At 29.3% G+C, this 24,597-nt stretch overlaps 7 protein-coding genes across 7 annotated transcripts; 4 read left to right on the top strand and 3 right to left on the bottom strand.

Annotated features, from left to right (window-relative positions):
• Window positions 1-2,923: 2,923 nt before the first annotated feature.
• GO595_008527 (CAP domain-containing protein) lies at window positions 2,924-3,700 on the top strand (the record flags this gene model as incomplete). Its single annotated transcript, XM_067922111.1, has 1 exon — window positions 2,924-3,700. The coding sequence occupies one exon, from the start codon at window positions 2,924-2,926 to the stop codon at window positions 3,698-3,700; it is 777 nt and encodes a 258-aa protein (XP_067771293.1).
• A 7,540-nt stretch (window positions 3,701-11,240) lies between these two features.
• Window positions 11,241-11,675, bottom strand: GO595_008526 (uncharacterized protein; the record flags this gene model as incomplete). Its single annotated transcript, XM_067922110.1, has 1 exon — window positions 11,241-11,675. The coding sequence occupies one exon, from the start codon at window positions 11,673-11,675 to the stop codon at window positions 11,241-11,243; it is 435 nt and encodes a 144-aa protein (XP_067771292.1).
• A 236-nt stretch (window positions 11,676-11,911) lies between these two features.
• GO595_008525 (uncharacterized protein) lies at window positions 11,912-13,228 on the top strand (the record flags this gene model as incomplete). The annotated part of the gene is made up of 1 exon (XM_067922109.1): window positions 11,912-13,228. The coding sequence occupies one exon, from the start codon at window positions 11,912-11,914 to the stop codon at window positions 13,226-13,228; it is 1,317 nt and encodes a 438-aa protein (XP_067771291.1).
• Window positions 13,229-13,576: 348 nt separating this feature from the next.
• GO595_008524 (transmembrane protein 50A) lies at window positions 13,577-14,035 on the bottom strand (the record flags this gene model as incomplete). Its single annotated transcript, XM_067922108.1, has 1 exon — window positions 13,577-14,035. One exon carries the CDS (start codon window positions 14,033-14,035, stop codon window positions 13,577-13,579), a length of 459 nt encoding a protein of 152 aa, XP_067771290.1.
• A 451-nt stretch (window positions 14,036-14,486) lies between these two features.
• On the top strand, window positions 14,487-18,464 carry GO595_008523 (intraflagellar transport protein; the record flags this gene model as incomplete). Its single annotated transcript, XM_067922107.1, has 1 exon — window positions 14,487-18,464. The coding sequence occupies one exon, from the start codon at window positions 14,487-14,489 to the stop codon at window positions 18,462-18,464; it is 3,978 nt and encodes a 1,325-aa protein (XP_067771289.1).
• A 3,137-nt stretch (window positions 18,465-21,601) lies between these two features.
• GO595_008522 (uncharacterized protein) lies at window positions 21,602-22,204 on the bottom strand (the record flags this gene model as incomplete). Its single annotated transcript, XM_067922106.1, has 1 exon — window positions 21,602-22,204. One exon carries the CDS (start codon window positions 22,202-22,204, stop codon window positions 21,602-21,604), a length of 603 nt encoding a protein of 200 aa, XP_067771288.1.
• Window positions 22,205-22,323: 119 nt separating this feature from the next.
• Window positions 22,324-23,028, top strand: GO595_008521 (ras-domain-containing protein; the record flags this gene model as incomplete). Its single annotated transcript, XM_067922105.1, has 1 exon — window positions 22,324-23,028. The coding sequence occupies one exon, from the start codon at window positions 22,324-22,326 to the stop codon at window positions 23,026-23,028; it is 705 nt and encodes a 234-aa protein (XP_067771287.1).
• Window positions 23,029-24,597: the final 1,569 nt, after the last annotated feature.

Below are 24,597 nucleotides of genomic sequence, written 5' to 3'. Positions count from 1 at the left end.
GTTCATGCTTTCTTTATTATACTCTATGTTTTAATGAAGCATGCTCTTTCATATGATCTTGTTATTTCAAATGTCCCAAAAATCACACATGGACTATATAAGAACTATTTTTATAAAAATTTATTTATTGGAGAAGGTGTATTTGTTATAGGGACAAATGCGTTTAATTTATGGAGATCTTTAGAAAGTGTAACAATATGGGATTCTACTGAAATAATTGAGGAAAGTGCATTCCAAAACTGCCAAGGTTTAAAAAGAGTCAATTTTGGAATCAATATTTTTACAATAAAAAATAAGGCTTTTGCTAATTGTATAGAATTAGTTGAAATTATACTTCCAAATTCGTTATTAAGTATTGGAGATTTTGCCTTTGATTCATGTTTTTCAGCAGGAAAAATTATTTTTGGATTAAATTTAATGACAATTGGAGAAGCGGCATTTGCTGGTTGTATCGCTGTATCAAATATTATTATACCGAATTCAGTAGAATATATTGGTGATTCAGCTTTTAAGAATTGTATAAGTTTAACTTCATTCATTATTGGAACAAGTGTTAAAAATATTCAACCACAGACATTTTATGACTGCACAGAAATTAAAACAATAGAAATCCCTAGGTCAGTAGAACAACTTGATAAGTTATGTTTTGAACAATGTATTAAGTTGGAAAAAATTATTATAAAAAGTATTCATATATTTATTCATCCACTTGCATTTTTAAAATGTTATTCTTTATTGTTTATTCAAGTAAGTGAAAATAATGTAATTTATACAAACATGAATAATAATGATGGTATTCTTTATTCTAAAGATAGAACAACATTAGTACGTTTTCCTCAAGGAAAAAATCTAGATTATTTTGTTATTCCTCTAAGTATAAAAGAAATCTATATTTATGCATTTCTTGATTGTATTTATATAAAAACTATATATTTTAAAAGAAATATTGTTAAAATAGGATCATCAGCTTTTCAAGGATGCACATCATTAAATGAAATTGCATTGCCAAAATCTTTAAAAATCATTAGTGAGTATGCATTTTCATATTGTACACAGTTATATTCAGTATATATTTGGGGAAAAATAAAAGAAATAAAAGATTATGCATTTTCATATTGTTATTCTTTGGAATGTTTCTATTTCAATGGAAGAAAGGAACCTACAATAGGAGTAAATGTTTTTTATCAATCCACAATATCATACATTATCACAAGAAGTAAATACAATAAGGGAACCTTTTGTGGAGTTATGGCTGGCAGAGGAAGAGGTGATGGAAAATGTTTTTCACTGGGTTACATTGTTCAGGTTTATCGTGGAATTTGGGATTGAAACAAAATGTTTCTAATTTACCAATTAGCTAAAGAAACAAAATAAGTTCATTTTGCTGATACTTTTTTGATCCAAAAAAGTAAAATATTTTTTTTTTAATTATTGAAAAAATTTAATAGAAAATAAGAATCTGTGAAGTTTTTATTTAAGCTTTAAATTTTGGAATGAAACTAGGTATCTTTGAATGGAAAATCATATAAGAAAATAAACACCAAATTGGAGAAGTTAATGCAAATTTTGAAATAAATGATTCAAAATCGGTTTCTTTCCTATCATTAGGTCGGGATAAGGAATAAATTGCAGCAATCAAAGATGCGGCTGTAAGTGAGAACATAAGAGAAGCAATAATACCTTCTGCTAAAAATTGGTTATTTAAAGAGTTTAGATCGATCCATGATGGAACTGGCTTTCCATAGCGATCACGTACATAACCCACCATTGGCATTCCACGGACATGACAAAAAATAAATCCACCACAAATAATAATGAATGAGGTAAAAAGTATTAACATTGTAATAAGAGTGTTTGGTAAACGAATTGTACTGAATGGAGTGTGAATTGGCGTGGGCTTAAACCATTTTTGAAATGGATACAATAGAGCATCTGAGAACCCCATTTGTTTGGTGTGTTCCGACCAATTACGTATTCAAAATCAGTGAGTAAAAATTGAAAGTTTTTATTTCAAGGATTCTATCTTCTTTTCTAATTATAGTTGATTTTAATCTACTTATGTTTCAATAACCAAGAAGTGAAGTATTTATTCTATTCAACTTTTTGTTTTTATATATTATTTTATTATCTTCAAATATTTGCATTAAGAAAAGATTTCTTAAATAATTAAAATATTATCATTTAAAATAGTTAAATATTTTTAGCAAAGCTTCAATGGTCTATAGAAAAACAATGTTTTGTTTTTGTTTTGCACTTCGCCAAAAAACGTTTATTTAGGATGCACTCTCAAGAAGTTGCAAACCAAAACAAAAGAAAAATAATGGAATCAAACCTATTTAGTGATGGCAACCAACCTACAGCAACTTCGTTCAACGAACAATCTCCAAACTCCAAAAATAATCGTTCGCAAATTCAAGAGCAAAGACAAATAACACACATAAAACCACAACCAGAACAACAGTTTGAATCCCCACCAGCAATTCATAAAATTTCATTTGATTTCAATGTCAAAAAACCTAAATCATTTCATTTGGAACACAATGAAGAATCACATCAGAACCAGATCCGAAAATTAAATTTTTCTGTTAGTAATCAGATGAAGTCATTAAGAGATAATATTTCGAAAGATTTTAATGATTTCTCCCAGAGAATGCAAAACTTAAACAAAGAGGACGAAATCAAAATGGAAGTTATAAGCGTAGATGATTTTCCTATCCTAAAATTTCCTGATAACATTAGAAATGAAATAAATCTGAATAATACAAACAAAGAAATAAACGAAGAACCTTCAAAAGAAGAACCAGATATAGTGACAGAATCTCAATTTATATTTCCTGATGAAACAAATTTCGAAGATTGAACAAGTTGCGATACGTAATATTGAATACTTTACAACGGTTTTTATGGGGATTCACCCAACTTAATGACTCTACGCTTTACTGTTACACAATCAGTAAGAGCCACCGCTAATTTTCCATTCCACCCAAATAGTGGTCCGAAGCGTGGCGTTGGAAGTTACGCAACAACAAAAATTGGAAATGGAAAAGGACCAATTCGAGGACATGGAAAACCACCAGAACATAAAGACCCTGTATATCCTCCTCTCAAACCATCAATAACTGTTTCTAGGCCAAAACCTCATACGCACAATGTTGTACCTATACAAAAAAATGCAGATGGATCAATCAGTTTTATTGGTCATGAGGGTCCAAAACGCGGGTTTGGACTTGGCCCTGGTGTCATATACCACAGAGCAATTTATAAACCTCATGAAGGTCCTAAAAGAGGGATAGGTCCACCACCAATAATTATTTCGAAAGAGGTTGGAAGCAAAGAAGACCAACTTTGTCTTGACCTTGTTAACAAGTTTAGGAGAGAAAATGGACTATGGTCTCTTCAATTTTCCAAAAGATTATCCGAAATTGCAAAACCACATACTGATGACATGTTGAACGGCCGAAAGCCTCTTGGACATGATGGTTTCAATGAGAGGTCTTCACAAGTACCCTCGGCTCTCTCCACTGGCGAAAATGTTGGATATGAGCAAGGATATCCAAATCCAATCCAAACCCTCGTCGACGGGTGGATTAAATCCCCGCCGCATAGGAAGAACCTTCTCGGCAATTTTAACCAGATGGGATGTGCTTTCTCACATCGTGGAGATCTTTGGTATGGAACTCAATTCTTTGCACTAATTTAACCAGATTCTTTGTAAATAATTTTATAATACTTTCGGATTTTTGTAATTGTTTTGTATTTAAATATATTTATAAAAAAAATTTGGAATTTCCATTTCATAATAATTTTAACATTTTTATTTTAAAAAAAATTATACCTATTTTTATTTACATTTATGAATATATATAGGTATCAATGATTAAACATAAATATGCATCATATTTCACAAGATATTTTTATTTTTTTTGATGAAAATATGAATACTATCGTACAATACGATACAATAAATTTGAATGCTTGCTTATCACTTTTTTATTATGATAATCTTTGGTATCGATACCATCCTGAATTTCAATCACCTAAATTAATATCACTTCTACTACTTCTTTTCTTCATGTAAATCCATACACCTACACCAACGCCAATTCCACAAACAAGCAAGCAACCAAGTACAATAAGCACAATGCATAAAACGCTTAGTTGTTTTTCCATACTGTATGATGCACCTAATATATGTCCTTCTGGCAAATCAAAAACTTCATTCAGTCTATTCAACAAAATTTTTGATTTATCTAGTGTAAAATCTTTTAACAGTATAATGTTACCTTTTGTATTTACGTAACATATTAAGAAAAATGGTAATTTTCCAGTTCTCCTAAACCCCAATATTTCGAATGATTTTTCTATATTCAAATTAAATTTCTTCAAACTAAATGGAATCATTAAATCTCCAAATTTTGCGGAGACTTTTATCGAATAATTTCTAAATAAATAGTAACTTAAACTAACATTATTTGGTTTAATATTTCTGGCTACTCTAACTATTTTGCCTTCCCAATTTTTAGATAAAGTTGCATCAACTTTGTTATGAATAAGTTGATATTTAATCCCATTATCAAAATCTTTAGGATCTTCATTTTTTCTTTTATCTTCATGTACTCCATCGATTGTTTTATATTTGAGAAGTGCTACCCCATCTTTTTTAAATGATTGATTAAATATACATAATTTTTTTATTTCATTATGACACATTGCAAAAACTACAACGGCACCATTTATTTTAGGAGTAAAACTAAACTTTTTATCACGTCCTCTATCAATCATTTCTTCTTTATTACCTTCATATTGTACTTTAATTCTATCACAACGTGCACATATAATGCCTAATTGACTTTGTTTATATTTTGCATAATAATTTATAATATCTGCTTCTATAAAAGCTTCGGTTGATGTATCTTTAAAGTCAATTAAAGATGGAGCAATTGTAAATTCTTTCATTGGATATTTAGATACATCAAATAATCTAAATATCCATTTTACTTTTGCACCATATAAAATTTGTACTGGGTATAATGTGTTTGAAAGATCAAGAATTTTATATTCAAATATCTTTTTGGTTCCAACTTCTATACCTTCAAAACAACCAATAAATTTAGCATTTGTACTAGCTACAAAACCAAAATTACATTTGGTATCTTTACTTGTAGTAAAAATCGTTAATAAAGTTGCATCGAATTTTTTGGATTCATCATCTTTTCTTCTAAATGGAATATGAATTGAATTATAATTAAAAAGAGTATAATCTGGTTTTAATACAATAAGAAATTGATCTTCATTGATAATTGTTGAAGAACAAAGTGGTACAAAACTTTCTGCTTGAATAATACAAGCAATTGTTTGTCCTTGAGGTAAAGTAATTGTATCATATAATAAAATTCCATATTGTTCTGAATCTTGCATTTCAACCAATACTTTAACGGAAACATTTTTCCATTTGTCTTGACAATGATAAACACGTGATACAATTCCTCTGTCATTTTCTGTAAAATTTTGATGGAGTGTAAAAACAACATTTGGAATACGTCTTTCAATATGTAATGTTATCAGAAAATCATTATCACCAAAATCATAATCAAATTTTTCATCTTGTTCTAATTGTTCTTGTCTAATGAAATATGTATTTTTACATGATGCAAAACTAATTTCTAATTGGATAGTTGCATTTTTTCCCGTGAATTCAATAATATCATGTATTTCAATCCCTAAATCTTCTGCACTATATTCATTATTTACTTTAGATAATATTAAATGAAAAGTATTAAGAGTTTTTTCTACTCCTTTATCAATAAGTTTAAAATTCATATCAACAGCAAGATTTGGAGATATATTTTGTATTAGTGAAACTATTTCAATTGTCATTTCATTTCTTGCAGCAAATGTTCCTTTCCCTATTTCACTTGTTTCATCATAAAAATCATAATCAAGTAAAGAAGCTGAATATTTTTTATCTACAATATCATGAGTGATAAGTCCAAGATGAGCAGATTGAGGAACAAATGGCTTAAATGCAATTTGAGATTGTTGATTCCCTGAGAATTCCTTGAATATTTCAACACTATTTGCTGTTTCAATCTTAAAATCTACTTTCAACATTCCAGAACCAAGAGGAACAACTTCAAATGAAACATCATCAGTAGAAACTTCTAAAATAAAAGGATTAGATGTGAACTGAAAACTTTCTGAATTTGCACTTGTTTTATATGTACCTTTAAATTGTAAACTTGGCATTTTATCAAGATTACGTATAATTAACTTTCTGGTTGTTTTTATTATATCATTTCCTTTCCCTATTAATGTGCCAAAATCAGCTTCTGCATATTTTTCTTTTTCATCAAATGCAATTAAAGAAAATGTTACGATATATCCATTTGAAATTACTATGCTATATGGATGTATAATATATGCTAAACTTGAATCAAGATTTACAAGATCATTTTTCCCTTCTTTTGCTTTTTTCGATGAAAATAAACAAGTGGGATCAGTCTTAATGATTTCAATTTTCCATTCATGATACAATTCCGGGATAACTTTAAGATTCCATACTGTTAAAGGTATGACATGGATATAAGGAGTTATTGTAAATTCAATTGATCCATATATATATGGACACACACACATTTCTACGTTTGCATAAAATGTGAATTTTATATCAACTTTTATTCCTATCAACAATTCTGATTGAATTTTCCCACATTCTAAACTTGCTTTAAGAGAAAATACACCTTCAGGAGTAAATGTTATACCAATTTTTTTTATAAATTCAAAAATTTCTTTTGGTTTGATACTTGAATATGAATATGGATGGACTTGATTTGTATGATGATAAATATGATCTCCTTTAAGTGAAAAGTAACCTGTTCTAGATACAATTATTTCTATGCCTCGAATAATTTCAATAGGTTTTGGTAAAAGTATTTTAATGTCAATAACAGAAATATCAATAACAAAAAAAATTCCTAATTCAACTGTAAAACCAAAAACACTGAAATGGCCACCATAAATTGTAAAAGTAATTGAAGGTAAAGCAATGGATGGTATATTAATTTCTTGTTCAATTCGAATTCCAACAGCTGCCTTCACAAAAACTCCGGCATCATAACCAATCCAACATGTTGGAGGAAATGGCTGAAAATTAGCATCAAAATACATATGAGCATGACCTCTTGCTCCTGTCAAAATTTCGATTCCATCAGAAATATTATAAATTATTCCTGGTTTATCCCTTTCTAAATCCCAATTAAGATTTACGTTACAATTACAAACTTCAAGATCTTGAAAATGGGTACAATCATAATTTGAGTTTGTAACTGCTTTTACTCTAAGGTTTGCAAAAATTTCAAGTTCGTTTCGTACAACTGACACATTAAAAAACCTGCCTTTTTTATACTTCGTATAAACTTCATGAATTTTAAATATTTGCTTTTTTTCACCAACAAAAAATACATGATCTTCAAGAATATATTTACCATTAATAACACATAATAAATCTTCATCTGAATTTATGGAAAAACCATCAACTCCAATGGCTGAAGGACCATGCGCTTCATGTGTAAGATAAAATGAAAGCCATCCCATATTGTAAAAGCCAACATGATAAATATCTTCATTTGATAAAATTTCATGATTAATCATGCGACTTGCTTTAGCTTTTTTATATAAGGCTTCCATATCTTCACTTATGTTAGTAGATAGTTGTAAGAAAAAGAAAATCAATAGCATTAAATAAAATTAATTGAATATAAAGAATGAAATTATAACAATACTTTTTCGGAAAAAAACAAACTTTTATATTAATTCGGTTCAAAGCTTAAGAAATATTGAACCCAAAATATAAAATACCATTTAATAATTAGATTTTATATGATTTTTTTTTTAATATTACAAATTGATTTGATGAAAATTATAACATAATATCAAGGTGATAAATTTTATGTAAAAAGCGTTTGGCAAAGGAGAATGTGTGTGAATTAAGTTTTAAGTAATCCTGCATTATTTAATATTTTATGTTTATCTGTGAGCTCAAATAGAAAAAAAATTTAAGTACGTTAAATGTCACTTTTCAAAATACGTTGGGGAGTTTTGGATGAAAAATGATGTACCCACTGATTTACAAGAGGGGGATGCATATGAAGAAATTAAAACACTATTCGAACAGATCAATAAAACCTTTAGGGATGATTCACCGGGGCACTTATATTTAAATGGATTCAATAAAATGTTTCAATTTTTTGAAGAAATTTATCACAAAAACATTAAATTGTTTGATCATTGCCATTCACTAAACACTCAATTACAAGTCAACATGATGAAAATTAAAGCAATCACAGATGTAACTTTAAAAGATAAAGAAGTTCTTAATGAATTAAAATCAGAATATGACAAAGCATCTAAAATTGTTAGTTTTTCATATCAATCCGAAAGTAAAGCTAAAAATATTTTAAATTCATTAAAATCACAAATTTCAAGTTTATCAGAACAAGTTTCTCATGGCGAAGTATTTTCTTTTGGTAAAGATGAAACTTCATTTGGGTCAAATCAAGACATCCAAAATCTTATTAAAGAACGAGATCAAGCAAATCAAGAAATCTCTCGTTATAAAACGCAAATCTCCACTTTAAAGGACCAACAAAAAATTTCGTTGGGAGAATGTAATTATCTTAAATCCGAATTTTCTCGTCTTTCTAATAATGATTCTCAAAATGATAAGTTGATAGAAGACTACAAAAAAACGAACACAGAGACATATAATCAAATTTTGGAGCTAAAGCCACAAATTAAAACACTTAAAAAAGATATTGAAAATCTACAAAATCAAATATCTGAAAAAAAGAAACTGAACAAAACACTCAAACAAACATATTCACAAGTTATAAATACACTCACGACTGTCAGGAAGGACTCAAGTAACATTGATTCCAAATCTGTGAACAGAAAAAAATATTCAGAAAAAATTAATTTATCAGTAAATCAAAAGTCTGACCTTTGTAATGACTTAAAAAAGTCAATTGATGACAGTGAACATATAATTTCAGAATTAAATAGCGAACTTAAGCACATACAAAATGAACATGAAGATCTTCAAAAAAAGTCAATTGAAGCAAAAAATGAACTCGAAGCAATAAATAAAGAAAAATCGAATTATAGGAAGCAAATGAAGGAGCTTCAAGTTACTCTTTTTGATATCAAATACCAGATAACTAAAAGTACAAATGAAACGCATCAACAATCTCGCAAAATTAGTGCGATAAATGTTGAGGCTTCTGCTCAAAATGCAAAGATAATTGAGGAACAGAAGAATGCTTCAGACATAAATTGCATCTCGGAAACCATTCAAAATCAAACAAAGTCCACAAAAAGTGAACTTCAAAACATGAAAGAAACCGTTTTAAATCTTTACAACGAAATTGAGGAAAAACGATTAGAAATCACACAAAATAAAGTGAATTATAATGTAACAAAAGAAATAATTGATGCAACAAATCAACAAAACGAAAAGAATCAAGAAGTCCTAAGGATATATCAAAGAAAGAATGAAGACCAATTACGTTTTATTGAAAAACTTCGAGATGAACGAAATAATTACAAAAGACAATTTGAATCTGTTGAAAAGGAAAACAAGAAATTGAGTACAGATTATGCAAATCTTTGTGATAGTGTAAATGCAACAAAAGAAAAAATTAAAGAAACAATGAACAAAACAATTGATTCACATTTTGATAGCATCAGTAGTAAGCAAGAAATAAATTATCTTGATATAACCATTGAAAGATGTAAAAAAGGAATCAAAGAAACAGAAAGATCAATCAGTCGAATGCAAGCTGAAATGCAAATATTAAATCGAATTCTTATTGAGTCTCAACATGAAAAACTCCAACAAGACAAAGATCGACAAATTCTTAACAATAACATCCAAACTATTCACGATAACCTTAACTCGCAAACAAAGAATTTGGAGAACATCAAATCTCAAATTCAGACAAATGAATCGTTTATCAAAAAGTGCTCGAAAATTTTCAATGATAAAACAAATGAAATCAAGAATTCACTTGAAACCTTAAATGAATTAAACCAAAAGATGCATGAATTAGAACTTCAAAAAAATAAACTTAATACTCTTGGATATAAAATGCAAAATATTTTAAATGAGCGAACATTTGAAAAACGAAAAACATCTTCATTAATTAATGAATTTGCAGTTCGTCGAAATGTTCATCGATGGAATGTCCTTGAATCTGTTGATCCCGAGTATACCAAAAGCATAAAATATAAAACGATCTTAACCAGAAAATTAGACAAAGCGCATCGAAAACTTATAATGTTACAAGAGACCAAAGATAAACTTAAAGAAGAACTTCAAAAGACACCAAAAGAATCGGAATATACCAAATCTCAAATTGAACAATATATTAAACAATATAAAAAAGATTTAAGTAACAAAGAAAAAGAAATGATAGAAATGAAAAACATTTTGGAACAAAACGAAAACGAAGTCAAAAATGAAATCGAAAATGTATCAAACATAAAACAGAAATTACTTTTACGTACTGAATATACAGTCGAATTAAAGCTGAAAAATTATTCAGTCGTAAAAGAAGAAAAAGATAAATCAAATAATTGGTTCATAACTGAGGCGCCGCTAAACAATTATTTGGGCGGAGGATTCGTGCAGAACCCACAGGTGGTGAGAGATAACTTCGATATAAAGAGCAGAGAAATAAATTCGTTGGCTCTAATTCCAGAAGGAAATAGAAGAAGAACAAAAAGTTCAATGATATTTATTAATAAACCGAAACTAATTCTTCCGAAAAAAGATATAAAAGGAAGACAATCATCGAAATTTACGAGAAATTGTTATAAATAAAATGTTTTTGTATTTGATTTTAAAAATTAAAATTTACAATCATGAAATTAGTAACATTAAAGTGCAAAATGTATTTTAAAGCAAATCTTTATTATGAATAAAAAAGCATTTGAAACTTTTTGGCACTTTTTAGAACCCAATAACGGTTTTTTTATCCTTATTTACAAAGATTTAAAGCTTGAAAAAAGGAGTACAGAATACAAACATTTGCAAATATTATATGAATTTAATATTGGCTATGAAGAATAGTTCTTCACATTGATTTTTCCTTCTGAGCAATTAACCTGATTCCAAAAAAAACACATAATAGTTTGTCAGACAAAAAAGGAAATATGTAATGAATTTCATCATGTTTATTTGTTTAGAAGCCATTTGGATCTTTATAAAAGAAGTTCCATGCGAATGAAACTAATGAAATCACAATTGATTGTATAATCATACTAACACCACGCCATTGCTTAAGGCCTGTGTCACGGTCACCTTTCTTAGCTACATAACACCAAATAGCAACAATTATACCTGCAAGCATACAAGCGACTGATAAAACAAGGATGAGTTTTTGTAAAAGGGATGTTTCTTCACCTGTATCTTCTTTGGAAAACATAAATGATGGGAGATTACTCATTAAGAAGAGTCCAATTGTTGCTAAAATGCCTGGGCAATACAAATAAAATGGACCAGCGCCTTGATCAGGATCTTTGACATCTACGACTGAAACTCCATCAATGAAGATCCACCATGCAGCAGCAAAGAAAAGTCCGCATATAGCAGACAGAACAATGTTTCGAGTATTCATTTGACAGAAATCCCAGCGGTTATTGTTGTGAAAACTCAGTGTTTACGATATGAGCTTTTTGTTTGAAATTTGAGAGGGCATAAAAATGCTCCCAAATGTCCGCTTCTTAACGGTCGAATCCGGTGAATCTTAAACGGTTTCCATTAATAGATTAATAGAACTCACCACCGAAAAAAACCATAGCACTTTTTGATATGTTTACGTATAAAGGCACTTTTTATCGGCTGGCAGAACAAATGATTGAAGACGAAAAATTTGCTGAATTCCAAAACAAATTTGTGGAAATAAGCCAAAAAAATTATCAACTAAATGAAGAACTAAAAGCTCTTAAGAAGTCAGATCCAGAACTTCAAAAATATAAATCTCAACTTGAAAGTATCGAAAACGAAAGGGTTGAAATGCAAGAAACATATACAAAAAAGATTCAAGAATTAGAACAAAAATTACAAGAAATTCAATCTTCTTCAACTCAAAATACATCCAAGAAAAAGCAAATAATTGAAGAAAAAATTGTTGAAGTTAAACAACAAATAACTGAAGTAACAAAAACTACAAATCAATCCGATGAAGAAATCAATAAACTTCGTCAATTATACCGAGAATATGATACCAGTTATAAAAACAAATCCGCTAAACTAGAAAAATTAGAAGAAAAATCGAAACGCTTTGCTCCAGTTGTTACATTTCTCAAGCACACTCGACCAGTATTAATGTTTCTGGAAGATCTCAGTTCACAAAAGCAATTTCTCATATCCCAAAAGAAAAAATATGATCAAATCCTTACTAAGACCGAAGCGGAAGTCAGTAATTTACGAGTTCAAGGCGAATCTCTTGACAAGCAAATTAAAGAAGAATCCTATAACATCACACAAATCGAACAAAAACTCAAAAACATCACTCTCCGCATCAGCGAAGCCAACCAAGAGATCGAAAACCTTACCAAAACATTAGAATCTAGTAAGTCACAATTTGAATCTCGCAAGAAAGAAACCGAAGCTAATGAACAAGAATATCTCACTAAGCTTTCCGAGATCCGCACTAACAAGCCTCTTTATTCCCAACAAGTATCTGATAAAGAGCATACACTTCAATCGCTTGAACTTCAATTTGAAGAAACAAAGCGCGAATCAAATAAAGCACTTTCCGAACTTAATGAGCGTATTCAAGAAAGTCGACGTCGTTTTCTTAACATTAAAGAGAATGGCGATGATGAACTTGTATCACGTGTTGATCTTGAATTAAAAGAACAAATTAACAAAGCGAAATCTGTTAACGAAACATTACAGGACAAAATCGAAATGCTGACAGAGGCAATCACACTCGCGCATGATGAAATTAAGGAAAAAGATGATGAAATTAGAAGAATTGCATTGGGAATGACACCAACAAAAAGAGTTTTGGGGTTACAAGAGTTTAAGTTGAAGGAGTTGTTGTTGGAGGAAACATTGGTCCAAAATAGAGAATTAATGAAGAAAATTTTGGATATGGAAAAAAGAGTCGACGCGTTAAAGAGGGGAAATGAGGAACTAAGGAAGAAATTGATCAAAAAATAATCATTTTCATGATTGTGTATTTGTAGTTAAAGTTAGAATTGTTCTAAACTTTTTTTTGACAGAACCAAATGTTTTGCTTTGTAATGAAAAATTTGGTTTTATTGCTTGAATTACTTTTCCATGTTTATCGAAATAACCAAATTTTATCTCATGTTATATTATTTTTGTTTGATTTCATTTTTATTTCAAATTGAAAAAAATACAGGTTAAAGAAATCTTTAAAACAAAATAATATCTAAAGGCATGAACTGAAAATGAGTTTCGATACGAGATGACAGGTTTTTATTTAGGGAGAAAAAGAAGTCACTTAAGTGATTTTAATTATATTTTAAAAACAATTAATTACAATCAAAATGGTGTTGTGAGGGCATTGTATGGTGCAGTCTCTGGATCTACATACAAGTAACACCATGCAAATGAAATAAGGGTAATTACACAAGATTGAATTAAAGCTGCAATTGCACGCCATTTTTTGAAAGAATCACTGCGATCAACTTTCTTAGAAGCATTCAACCATATACCAGCAGCTACACCGCCAAATAGACATATAACAGAAATAACTAAAATTATCTTCTGGAGAACAGTTGTTTCCTCTCCAGTATCTTCTTTGGCAAACATATATGTTGGAAGATTACTTATTAAAAATAATCCTATTGTGGTTAGAATTCCTGGACAATATAGCCAGAATGGGCCTGTTCCTGAATTATTAACATCAGAAAGAGAAACACCGTCAACGAACACCCACCAAGAAGCTGCAAATAAAAATCCAACTAATGATGTTAGAACAACATTTCGAACAACAACCATCGCAAAATTCCGATTAGACGGTGATAATATTCTGAAAAAGTTGAACTCTAACGCTTTATATATGTAAACTATATAAAAGTTTTTCTGACTATATAATAATGCAAACAACTTTAACTTCGAATATTCAAGCCACATTTATAACTTTTTACGAAGGGTTTGAGTACTAATATAATATATTTTAGTAATATTCACAAATGCTTTGTTTTTATCTTTCCTTCAATTATAATTTCACAAAATACTCTTTTTCTATTTGTCATGAACTATCATAAAATTTTTCATATAGTCTAAAAATGATGGAAATTGTAACATATAATGAACATTATTCTATTTTTTATATGAATTTGTTTTTCATCATCCTGAGAACGTTAAAATAAACGTTAATAAAGGAATGTCTTTCGTCAGCTCAGATCTAACCAGCATTGCTTCATATAAGAAATTAAAATGGTCTTTCATGGATGAAATATGTGCAATCATTCCTGCTGACAATATGGTACATTTTTACAATAAATATGGTGATGAAATATATTTAAATACACTTCCAAGTAAGAAAGCAACAGAAATTTCATGGTCTCCTACATCACGATATCTTGCCATTGGTTGGTCTGATGGATGTATTACATTATGGAGTCAGGGACAAACATATGATTCAGAAAATATTTTAAAAGGTCCAGTAAATATGCTAGAATGGCATCCTAATTCACCAATTCTTTTATCCACAGCTAAAAATGGAAACATTTGTGTATGGGATTGTTCTTCAATGATTTTACCATTATTTAAAGCAAGCAAGCCAGACACTACATTTCAATTTGCTCAATGGGTACCAAAAGAAATGCCATTTGCATATATTACATCATCTGATGGAACTTTATATTCACTTGAAAATCAAAGCAATGCTTTAACAGAAATATCTAAGTTATCACTACCAATTCACTATCTTTTTTCATCTGTTTCTACTAGGCGTCTAATTATTATTCATGGAGAAAATGAATTAACACAATTTAGTTTTCCACCAGGAAATAATAAGTTATCAAATGTTAAACTTCCTGCTGGAGATCCACCATTTTGTATAGCCATTCGTAATGATGTATTATGTTATTCAATTAATGACGCAATATATATTTGGAACGTTCAAAATGATGAAACTCACATTCTTAGGGCACCCCAATCGCACAAAATCACTTCACTTCACTTCGACCACATATCCGCTGAATTATATGCAACAACTAAAGAAGGCTCAATCATATCATGGAAATGTACTATGAAAGGACTTATCAGTCGTGTAGGCTGGTCAAATCCACATCAATCGGATTGTGGCTTTCAAATTGAAAATGCTACATGGTCACCATATGTATTATCATTTATTGCAATTTGTACTGGTCGTCGTCCCCTTATATTCCGTCACAATGATCTTAAGGTTATGGTAAATTCCGAAGCAGTTATTTGGCAACCAACTCCTGATCAAATAATGATGAAGAATCAACAACCTATTAAAATCTCATCAACAGTTGAGCGTGCTAGTATTAGTGGATCATATGTTTTAGTTTCTACTCAAAATAATACTGAAATATTCACAATTCGGTCGGGTGGTCTTGTACCATTTTCACGCATTTCACTAGAAACTTCACTTGTTAGCTTAAGTGGGGAAGAAGTTTATGACTGTAAAGAGAGTTCATTAGAATGTCGTAATCTTCAAGGCACAATTAAGCAAACCACTAATTTAGGAAATTCCACATCGAAATATATGGAAATTAATGGGAAATATTTAATAGTTTTATGTACCGACAACAACATTTTCTTATATGATATTTCACGACGTACACCGAAACTAATATATAACAAAACATTTGAACTTGAAACTGAAAATGAATTTCGAATCCGATCAATCTCATTATCATGTGGCGGATTTTCTATTTCATTTACAATTGATATATATGAAAATGGTATTTGGAAACCTTCCACGAATTTATATTTACATTCACCACAATTCGACAAAATTATTACGTTACAATTCGAAGGACGAATTCCTACAAAACATTTATGGGATACAGAAGATCCACGACTTCTTTGTATTGAAACTATTCCATATGGACCTAATTTCGAATCTACAATGACTGGGACGATAATATATCCGATATTTGTTGCAGATAATTTAGATACATATCGACAATCAACATTACAAATTGAAGATGGCAAAAAACTTTGTACAGTAATAATTCCACGAATATATTATACTTCGATATATAATGAATCAAAGTCATCAAATAATGAACCTTCATCTTCAATATTACCACAATTTGAAGGATTAGATAATACTGATGAACAATCTAAAAAAGCGATAATGGAATTAAACTTTCATTTAGCTACTGGTGATATTGATTCCGCATTTAATTCGATTCGTGGTATCGATAATAAAGCTACATGGAGATCATTAGCACAAACATGTGCACAAAGTCGTCGAATCGATTTAGCTGATTTATGTTTTGGTCGAATGGAAGATGGCGCTTCAGCATTATTATTACATAATGCTAAGAAAGAAGATTCGGATGAAACTACATCGATTGTAGTTGTAGATTCACAATTAGGTTTATATAATGAAGCTAAATCAGCTGCTAAAGATAAGCGACGATTTGATTTATTAGCAAATATTTATGAATCGTTAAGTGAATGGAAAGAAGCTATGAATATTGTTAATTCATCAGATCGAATTCATTTAAAAGTTATGGCTTATAATAATGCGCGATCATTAGAATTACGAGGAGAACTTCAAGAAGCTATTGAGAAATATGAAATGTCTGGGACAATACAAAATGAATTACCACGATTATCATTACAAGCTAATGATTTAAAGATAATATTTAATTATATAACTGAACATAATCCATCCGAAATCCATCCTAAATTATTTGTTTGGATTGGCCGATTTTATGAAGCACATAAACAATATGAACAAGCAATCGAATATTATGACTTAGCTAATAATCAACGTGAAATCATACGACTTTATTGTTGTATTGGAGAATGGGATAAAGCATTAACCATTGTAAAGAAATCAAACCAAAGAAGTGTAATATGTTATTATGCACGTATCTTAATGAAACGAATTGATTATTATTCAAAGCCAGGAAATGAAGTACCACAAATAGATGTCAACAAAATGAAACATGAAGTTATCGAATTATTTAAACGAGCACGACAATTCTCACAAGCTATGGATATCGCTTTACAATATGAAATGATTGATGATATATTATCATTATCATTCTCTGCTCCTTCTACATTAGTTTGTAAAGCTGCGCGTTGGTTTGAAGAACAAAAAGAAGCAAAAAACGCAATTTTGTTATATAGTAGAGCAGGAAGATTAAATCGAGCGTTAGCATTATGTTTCACAATGAAACAATATGATGCATTAGATGAAATCTCCGATAATTTAACAAGCAAAACAGATACTAATATATTATTACGTTGTGGAAAATATTTCATGGAAAGTGAACGATGGTCTAAAGCAGCACAATGTTATGCATTAGCACAACAATTCGATATAGTCATTGACTTATGTAACAAACATAATATTAAATTACAAAGTTCAATCATACAAGAACTTTCCGAACTAAAAGCAGATCCTGAAATCATGAAACGATTTGCTTCATTATGTGAGCAACAAGGTGCTTTTACTACTGCCGCTACATTATATGTTAAGTTTAAAGATCATTTATCAGCTATGAAAGCATTAATACGTTCTGGCGACACTAACAAAGTCATAAAATTTGCGAATTTAATGCGAAAACGTGAAACTTATATATTAGCGGCAAATTATTTACAAACATTTAATCCACGAAAATCCGACACTTTATTTAATGTGATAGTAAATCTATATAAAAAAGCAAACGCGTTAGATAAACTTGGGCGTTTTTATGAAGCTTCTGCTCAAGTTGAAATTGATGAATATCAAGAATATGAAGTTGGATTAGACTTAATGAAGAAAGGTTTGGAGTTAATTATGAACGTCGAAAACATGAAGAACAAAGAACAATATATAAATGTGTTAAAAAAGAAAATCAAATTAATCGAAAAATATTTACAAGCACAAAGTTTGATCGAAAATGAGCCTAAAAAAGCAATCGTAATCGCAAGCGAATTATTGAAGATACAAAACTTGGAGACGTTCATGAGACAAGACGACGTATACATGATACTCGTGAAGGCAAGCGTCAAGTTGGGAAAGTACAAAGAGGCGTATGCGATACTCGAAGAGTTGCGCAATAATGGAACAGACTTAAGTTGGTTCATGAAGAAAGAGGAGCTACAAAAGATTTATGAAAAGGCTGGCGCGGAATATGTAGACGAAGGAAACGAAGAATATGACGATGTCGACGACGAAGAAATAGACGAAATTGGCGATATAGATGTTGACGATAACGATGGAAATTGATTAAATTTATATAAACAATGAAATAATATTAAAAATGAAAATTTTAGAAATTAAAAATTTAGAATTAAATTTATTACATACCAAAATTTTTTTATGATTTTATAATGTATGGATTTCATATTTGATATTATACATTAAAATTTAAAAATTTAATTGATAACAAAACTAACAAAAAATTATATTTGTTGATAGTAGTTTTAATGAATGGAATTTAATGACTTATTTTATCAAAAGAAAAAATTAAATATTTTAAGCTGCGTGAAGACAATTTTTATTTAAATTACTTTTGCATCATCTCTCCATGTAACCCATCTTTCGAAAAACGATTTGTTTTCATTTACGATTCTTTCTTTTACTTGATTTCTTAACTCATTTAACTCATGACTAAAATGGATATACTCAGGCTCTATTTTGCTTTCGACTATTCTAAACTCAAATTCTTTTTTCCCAGTTAACACATCGATGTCATCTTTCCAATTAAACAAAGATGCAACAGTTGAAACTTGGAAAGGATTAATCTCAATTAAAACCACATCAATTTTATTCTCACTCTCAAACACTATAGCAAAATCAATAACATATGATCCTTCTAAAAATGGAGAATTAGGAATATCAATCCTTGGTTTGACTTTCGATTCATAAAATTCTTGAATCGATTTTTGAATAAGTTCTTTAGAATCATAGATATCTCGAAAGAATTGTCGATTATCATATTGCGTTAAGGCACAAAGCTTGTGATGATAGACAAAACCTCGAAATTCCAGATGATCGAGTAAACGATCGTCCCAAAGTCGAAAGTTAAATGTGAAATTCGGTTTTTCTTTCTCCAATTCATAATTTAGATCAAAAAAAACACGTTCACTGTTGTATATTAGTTCAAACATTTCTTCAATAGTTTGACATCTGAGAGCTTTGTTGTCGCATTCACTAATGTAAAAGAGATCCTTCATAGTGGGCTTTTGGTTTAGCCATAAAATCTTAGATTCGCGAGTTTGGAGATTAAGAGTGTTATATTCAGTAAGATATTTTGCATAAAGTAGGTCTTGAAAGCGCTTAGTTGCAAGCTTGCTGAAAAATACAGCATCTTTAGGAGAGCGTCTTCCAAGACGAAAGAAGAATCCAGAACCTGGTAGGCATTCTGACTTGATTTGATCAAAAAAGTTGGAAACTTTGGATACAAAAATATCTAGATCTGGTTTATCTTCAGGGTGAACAGGTTTATTGTAAATGGTACAATTTATCACTCTTTGAAGAAGAGATCCTTCTTCATTACTCAAATGGAATATCCATGTTTTAAAAGTTAAGTCTGATATTAATTTGTACCATGAGTCAACATATTCATCATCAGTGGACTTTGGAAAAACAGATTTAGTTTTATCCAACGTTAATTGTTTTAATCTTTCAAAAAGTTATTTGAATACGAACGATCAACAACTTTTCAAATAGCACTTTAATAATAAACAATTGAATCAATGAGTTCATATGAATGAACCAAAAAGATAACTATATTACATTATACAAACACATTATACTGAAACAAAAATTAATCGATTAAATAAATTAATTTCTTCTTTTGATATAACAAATTTAAATTTCTTAATGAATATTGAAGATCTTAAAAAAGATAACTGGAAATTACATAAACAACTTATTAAAGAAGGAACTAATCCCATGTCTGTTAATCTATTAAATCAATTCGTATTGATGATGTTGATCAAATTCAAGAAATTTCATCACAAGAGATTTTGATTTTAACCAAATAATTGAACCATCACTTTATGAAGTATTTTCATTTGTTAATAAAAAAGTTGTAAAAGCTACATTAATGTGGATAAATATGCAGTTGCAGGTGGAAATATAGAGATCATTCATTTATGTGAAGAAAATAAATGTTCTTTTAACCGAGTTCATGAAATTGCTTTAGAATTTCATAGGAATAATGTCTTTGATATTTTTATAAGAACAAAACGCTTAAAATTAAAGAATTCACTCAATTAGAAATTGAATGTATTAAAAATGATAATTATTCTTTATTCGTATCTTTATTAGATAATATAAAGTCAAAATTTAAAAAAGTATAATTAATGAAACAGCAAAAATTGGGAATATTTTTTTAGTGAAATATTTTATGAATGAATATAAACTTCAAAAGAAAACTTTAATCTGTGCATCAGAGTCAGGAAATTTCGAATTAATGAAATTTCTTCTTGAACAAAAAGGAATTGATATTAATGTTTAAAATATTTATTTGTTTTATTTAGTATTTATTTTAATAATTTGATATCTCAAAATAATATTTGGAAATTATTTAAATGATTTAAAACAGCACTTATGTACGCATCTAAAAATGGTTATACAGAAACAGTCAAATTACTTCTTGATCAAAACGAATTGATATTAATGCTAAAGATATTTAATTGTTTTATTTGAAATTTATTTAGATAATTCGGAATTTCAAAATAATATTTGGAAATTATTTAAAATATTTTGGACAGCACTTATGTATGCATCTAAAAATGGTCGTATAGAAATAACAAAATTAATTCTTGAACAAGAAGGAATTGATTCAAATATGTAGGCAGTTATTAAATGAATAAATTATTGATTACAAATAAAAAATATCAAATTTTAATTACAATATTTGAAACATTTGAAATATAAACGACTTCATATGAAATCTGAAATCACATGATTGCCAACATCATATATGTGTAATGTCCAATAGAAATGATGACTGGATAATACGGATGGAACTTTTGTCTGCAAAATCCGTCATGGTTTTGAAGTTTACGACCAACAGCAACAGTAGAACCAGTACAGTTGAAATCAAGAGATATAGGAGAACTCTCCTTCAAAACATTTGGTTCAACTTTGCGGAGAAATTTGTAAATATCTTTCTCATTAACATTGTTTCATAGTGAGTTCTAGAATAATTAAATCCCTTGTGTCAACATGAAGCATGTAAAAATTATGACATTAATTGGACAAAAGAATACCCAAAGATTCAAGAGATATTCCATGAATTTAAGAAATTGTCGAAAAGAAAAACATATCATATGTTATCATGAATACACATCACGACACTATTTGTTTTTGCTTTTTTAATCTGCAAATATTAACATTATTTTACTTATAAGTTAATTCGGAACTAAATTGTCTTCAACCATTTCATTATTTACATATGGGTAATACTGAGTTCCCTGTGCATATGCTTGTTCTTCATTGAAATAAGGATTATTATAGTTTTGATCAGTTGGAATAGTTACAGCTGATTCACCTGTGGGTTTTCGATTAGACATACGGGCATTGGCTCTTTCAATCGAATCTTCTGTTGGATCAGGGCAACAGCAACAACAACATTCTTCGCTCGTGCACCTAAAATATGGTGTCTGACAGATACACGATGGTTTTCCGCAACAAGTACATTCATCTGCAGTAATGTAACAACAAGATTTTGGACAACAATTATAAAATTGCCAACCAAAACGAAACCATAAGTAATCAATACAATTTCCTTCACAACATGGACACGGACACCACCTCTTTGAATCAGGACAAATGCAATGAATAATTGTGTTGAAAAATTTGCAAATCATGATAATAGGAACGAAAATGAGCATCCAAGGTGCGGCGCCTATAGTGAATATTATGACATAAGAAATACGGAAACACAAAGGGATGTCGTTTACATCTAGAGGTTGATTTTGAACTTCTTTCTTCTCATTAATTTCAGGCTCCATTTCCCCAATGCTTTTTAACGATGTCGTTCCTAAAATGCGGTTACTCTCAAATCCCTCTCAAAAAAAATTTTCAATGCCTATTTAAGCTTAAAAGGGCAATCATTTTTCCAATTGGTTGAATGGATGACTCGACTTTATGCAAAGTGATTGTTGTTGGTTCAAGCAAAGCCAAGAAAACAGTCTTTATACTTAGAGCAACTGATCCAATTAATTCGGAATCTCCATCATATATAACTACAATTGGCGCTGATTTCAAAATATACAAAGCAACTATTCGTGGCAAGCAGATCAAAATGCAAATTTGGGATACTGCAGGAAATGAAAGATTTGGATCAATATTACGTTCGTACTACCGTGGTTGTAGAGCAATAATATATTTATACAAAACAACATCCAGAGAAACATATGAAGCAATGATTGGGTTTATGTCTAGTTCTCAACAATATATAACTGATCCAAATGTATTTCAATATGTTGTTGCATTTACCAAAAATCAAAACAAAACGCCACAAGTAATCCCAGACGAGGGACGCCAAATTGCAACTCGATTTAATGCCACATTTTTAGAGGCAACATTTTTTGATCAAAGAAGTTGCCAAGGAGTTTTAGATAAAGTCGGATTGGATGTACTCCAACAAATTTTTGGACCACTAAAAGACGAAAACGAAAAAGAAAAAGAATTAAAAATGAAATTTAAATCAAATCAGAAGCAAGAAAAGCAAAAACAAAAACCAATGCCACCACCAAAACAAAACAAGACCGACGGTACTAATAACAATGAAGGAAACAATGATGGAAGAACAGAAGTTTGTTTCATTCAATAAATTGATCATATTTTATTTTAAATTAAATTTTGGAATGTTGTCTTTTTGATGAAATTTCATATGTAGAAAATAAAAGACTATTGCTGTTCCACGACATCATCATTCCTACCATAGTATTCAAAAAGTTGAACCCTGATCGGCAATTTATTCATTCAAAAAGTTGTGATCAACGTTTATCGGTCGTCCGCTCGCGCGGATCAAAACAAGGGGAATTGATACTTATTTCCTCATTTGGAACAGCTTATATAGAATACTAACCCATCTTGTTTATTAATTTGTTTTGCATTTAATCATTTTTTGATCATTTTGTTCATTGTTTAGATCTCTTTTTGTTCATATATCTTGTTCATTCATTTAATGTATTTTGATTAATCATATTTTAAGTGTCACTTTATAATCCATATCTCATTTGATCATTTTTGTATAAAATCTTGTTATTTCATCTTATTTATTCATTGTTTAAAAATCTTTTATTTTATTTTTTTTGATTTTGTCCAATACTTATCATAATTTTTTTTTATCCTAGTTGAGCAACATTTTTAGATATCAAAAACATGAAAAAAAAGATTTTAATGAAATTAATGTATACTCTTTATAATAAAAATCAGAAAAATTTTGATCATTGGATGATGTTATTCATTAAAATAATGCATTTCAATAAAGAAATGCAATTATTGTAAATTTTGATAAAAATGCAAATGTATCAATAGTTTTGACATTTTCCCCTATAATAACTGTTTCTAAATTAGAACAATATTGAAATGCTCTAATACCAATCGTGAGAACTGAATCTGAAATGATAACATTTTTTAATAAAGAACTTCTTTGAAATGCATAATTTCCAATAGTAATAACTGTGTTTGGAAGTTCAAATGTTTCATTCGATCTTCCTGATGGATAACAAAGTATTGTTGTAATATTTTTATCATAAAAAATTCCATCGCATTCTGAATAATGTTCATTTTCTTTCGATACGTAAATAAATTGTAGACTTTTACATAATGCAAAAGCAGCTTCTCCAATTGAAGTCACTGATTTCGGAATTGTAATATTAGATAATCTTTCACAAAGTTCAAATGCATTGTTCTCGATTTCTTCAACATTTTCCCCAATATAAACTGTATCAATTGCATAACAATGATAAAATGCTCGATCTCCAATCGTTTTAACTGTTTCACTAATTTCAACTGAAATCAATGAATTCCATTGAGAGAATGCACAACTTCCAATCGTTTCAATACCTGAAATAATAAGATGTTTTGTTTCAGTTTGATATAAATCTCTTTCATTATATTCATTCATATTCGTTATATTCAATGTTGTATCATTAAATGTTTCATATGATAATGTTAAAAAGTAAAAAAACAAAAAATAAAAAATTTTATGAGAAATAATTTTTTTTGATGTAGAAAAAAAATTCATTTTAACAAATAGTAAAATGAAAATAAAAATAACAAATATTGGAGAATTAGAAAAGAATAAAAAATGTTTGTTATCAATTGAAATGAGAATTCTCGACTTGAATTATAAGAAAAACCATTTTTATTTAATAAAAATATTGAAAGTGTG

The sequence above is a fragment of the Histomonas meleagridis genome (assembly GCF_020186115.1).
Source record: "Histomonas meleagridis strain 2922-C6/04-10x chromosome Unknown contig_68, whole genome shotgun sequence".
Taxonomy (NCBI): Eukaryota; Parabasalia; order Tritrichomonadida; family Dientamoebidae; genus Histomonas; species Histomonas meleagridis.
The sequence above is the reverse complement of the archived record's forward strand: the minus strand, read 5'-3'. Positions and strand labels throughout refer to the sequence as shown.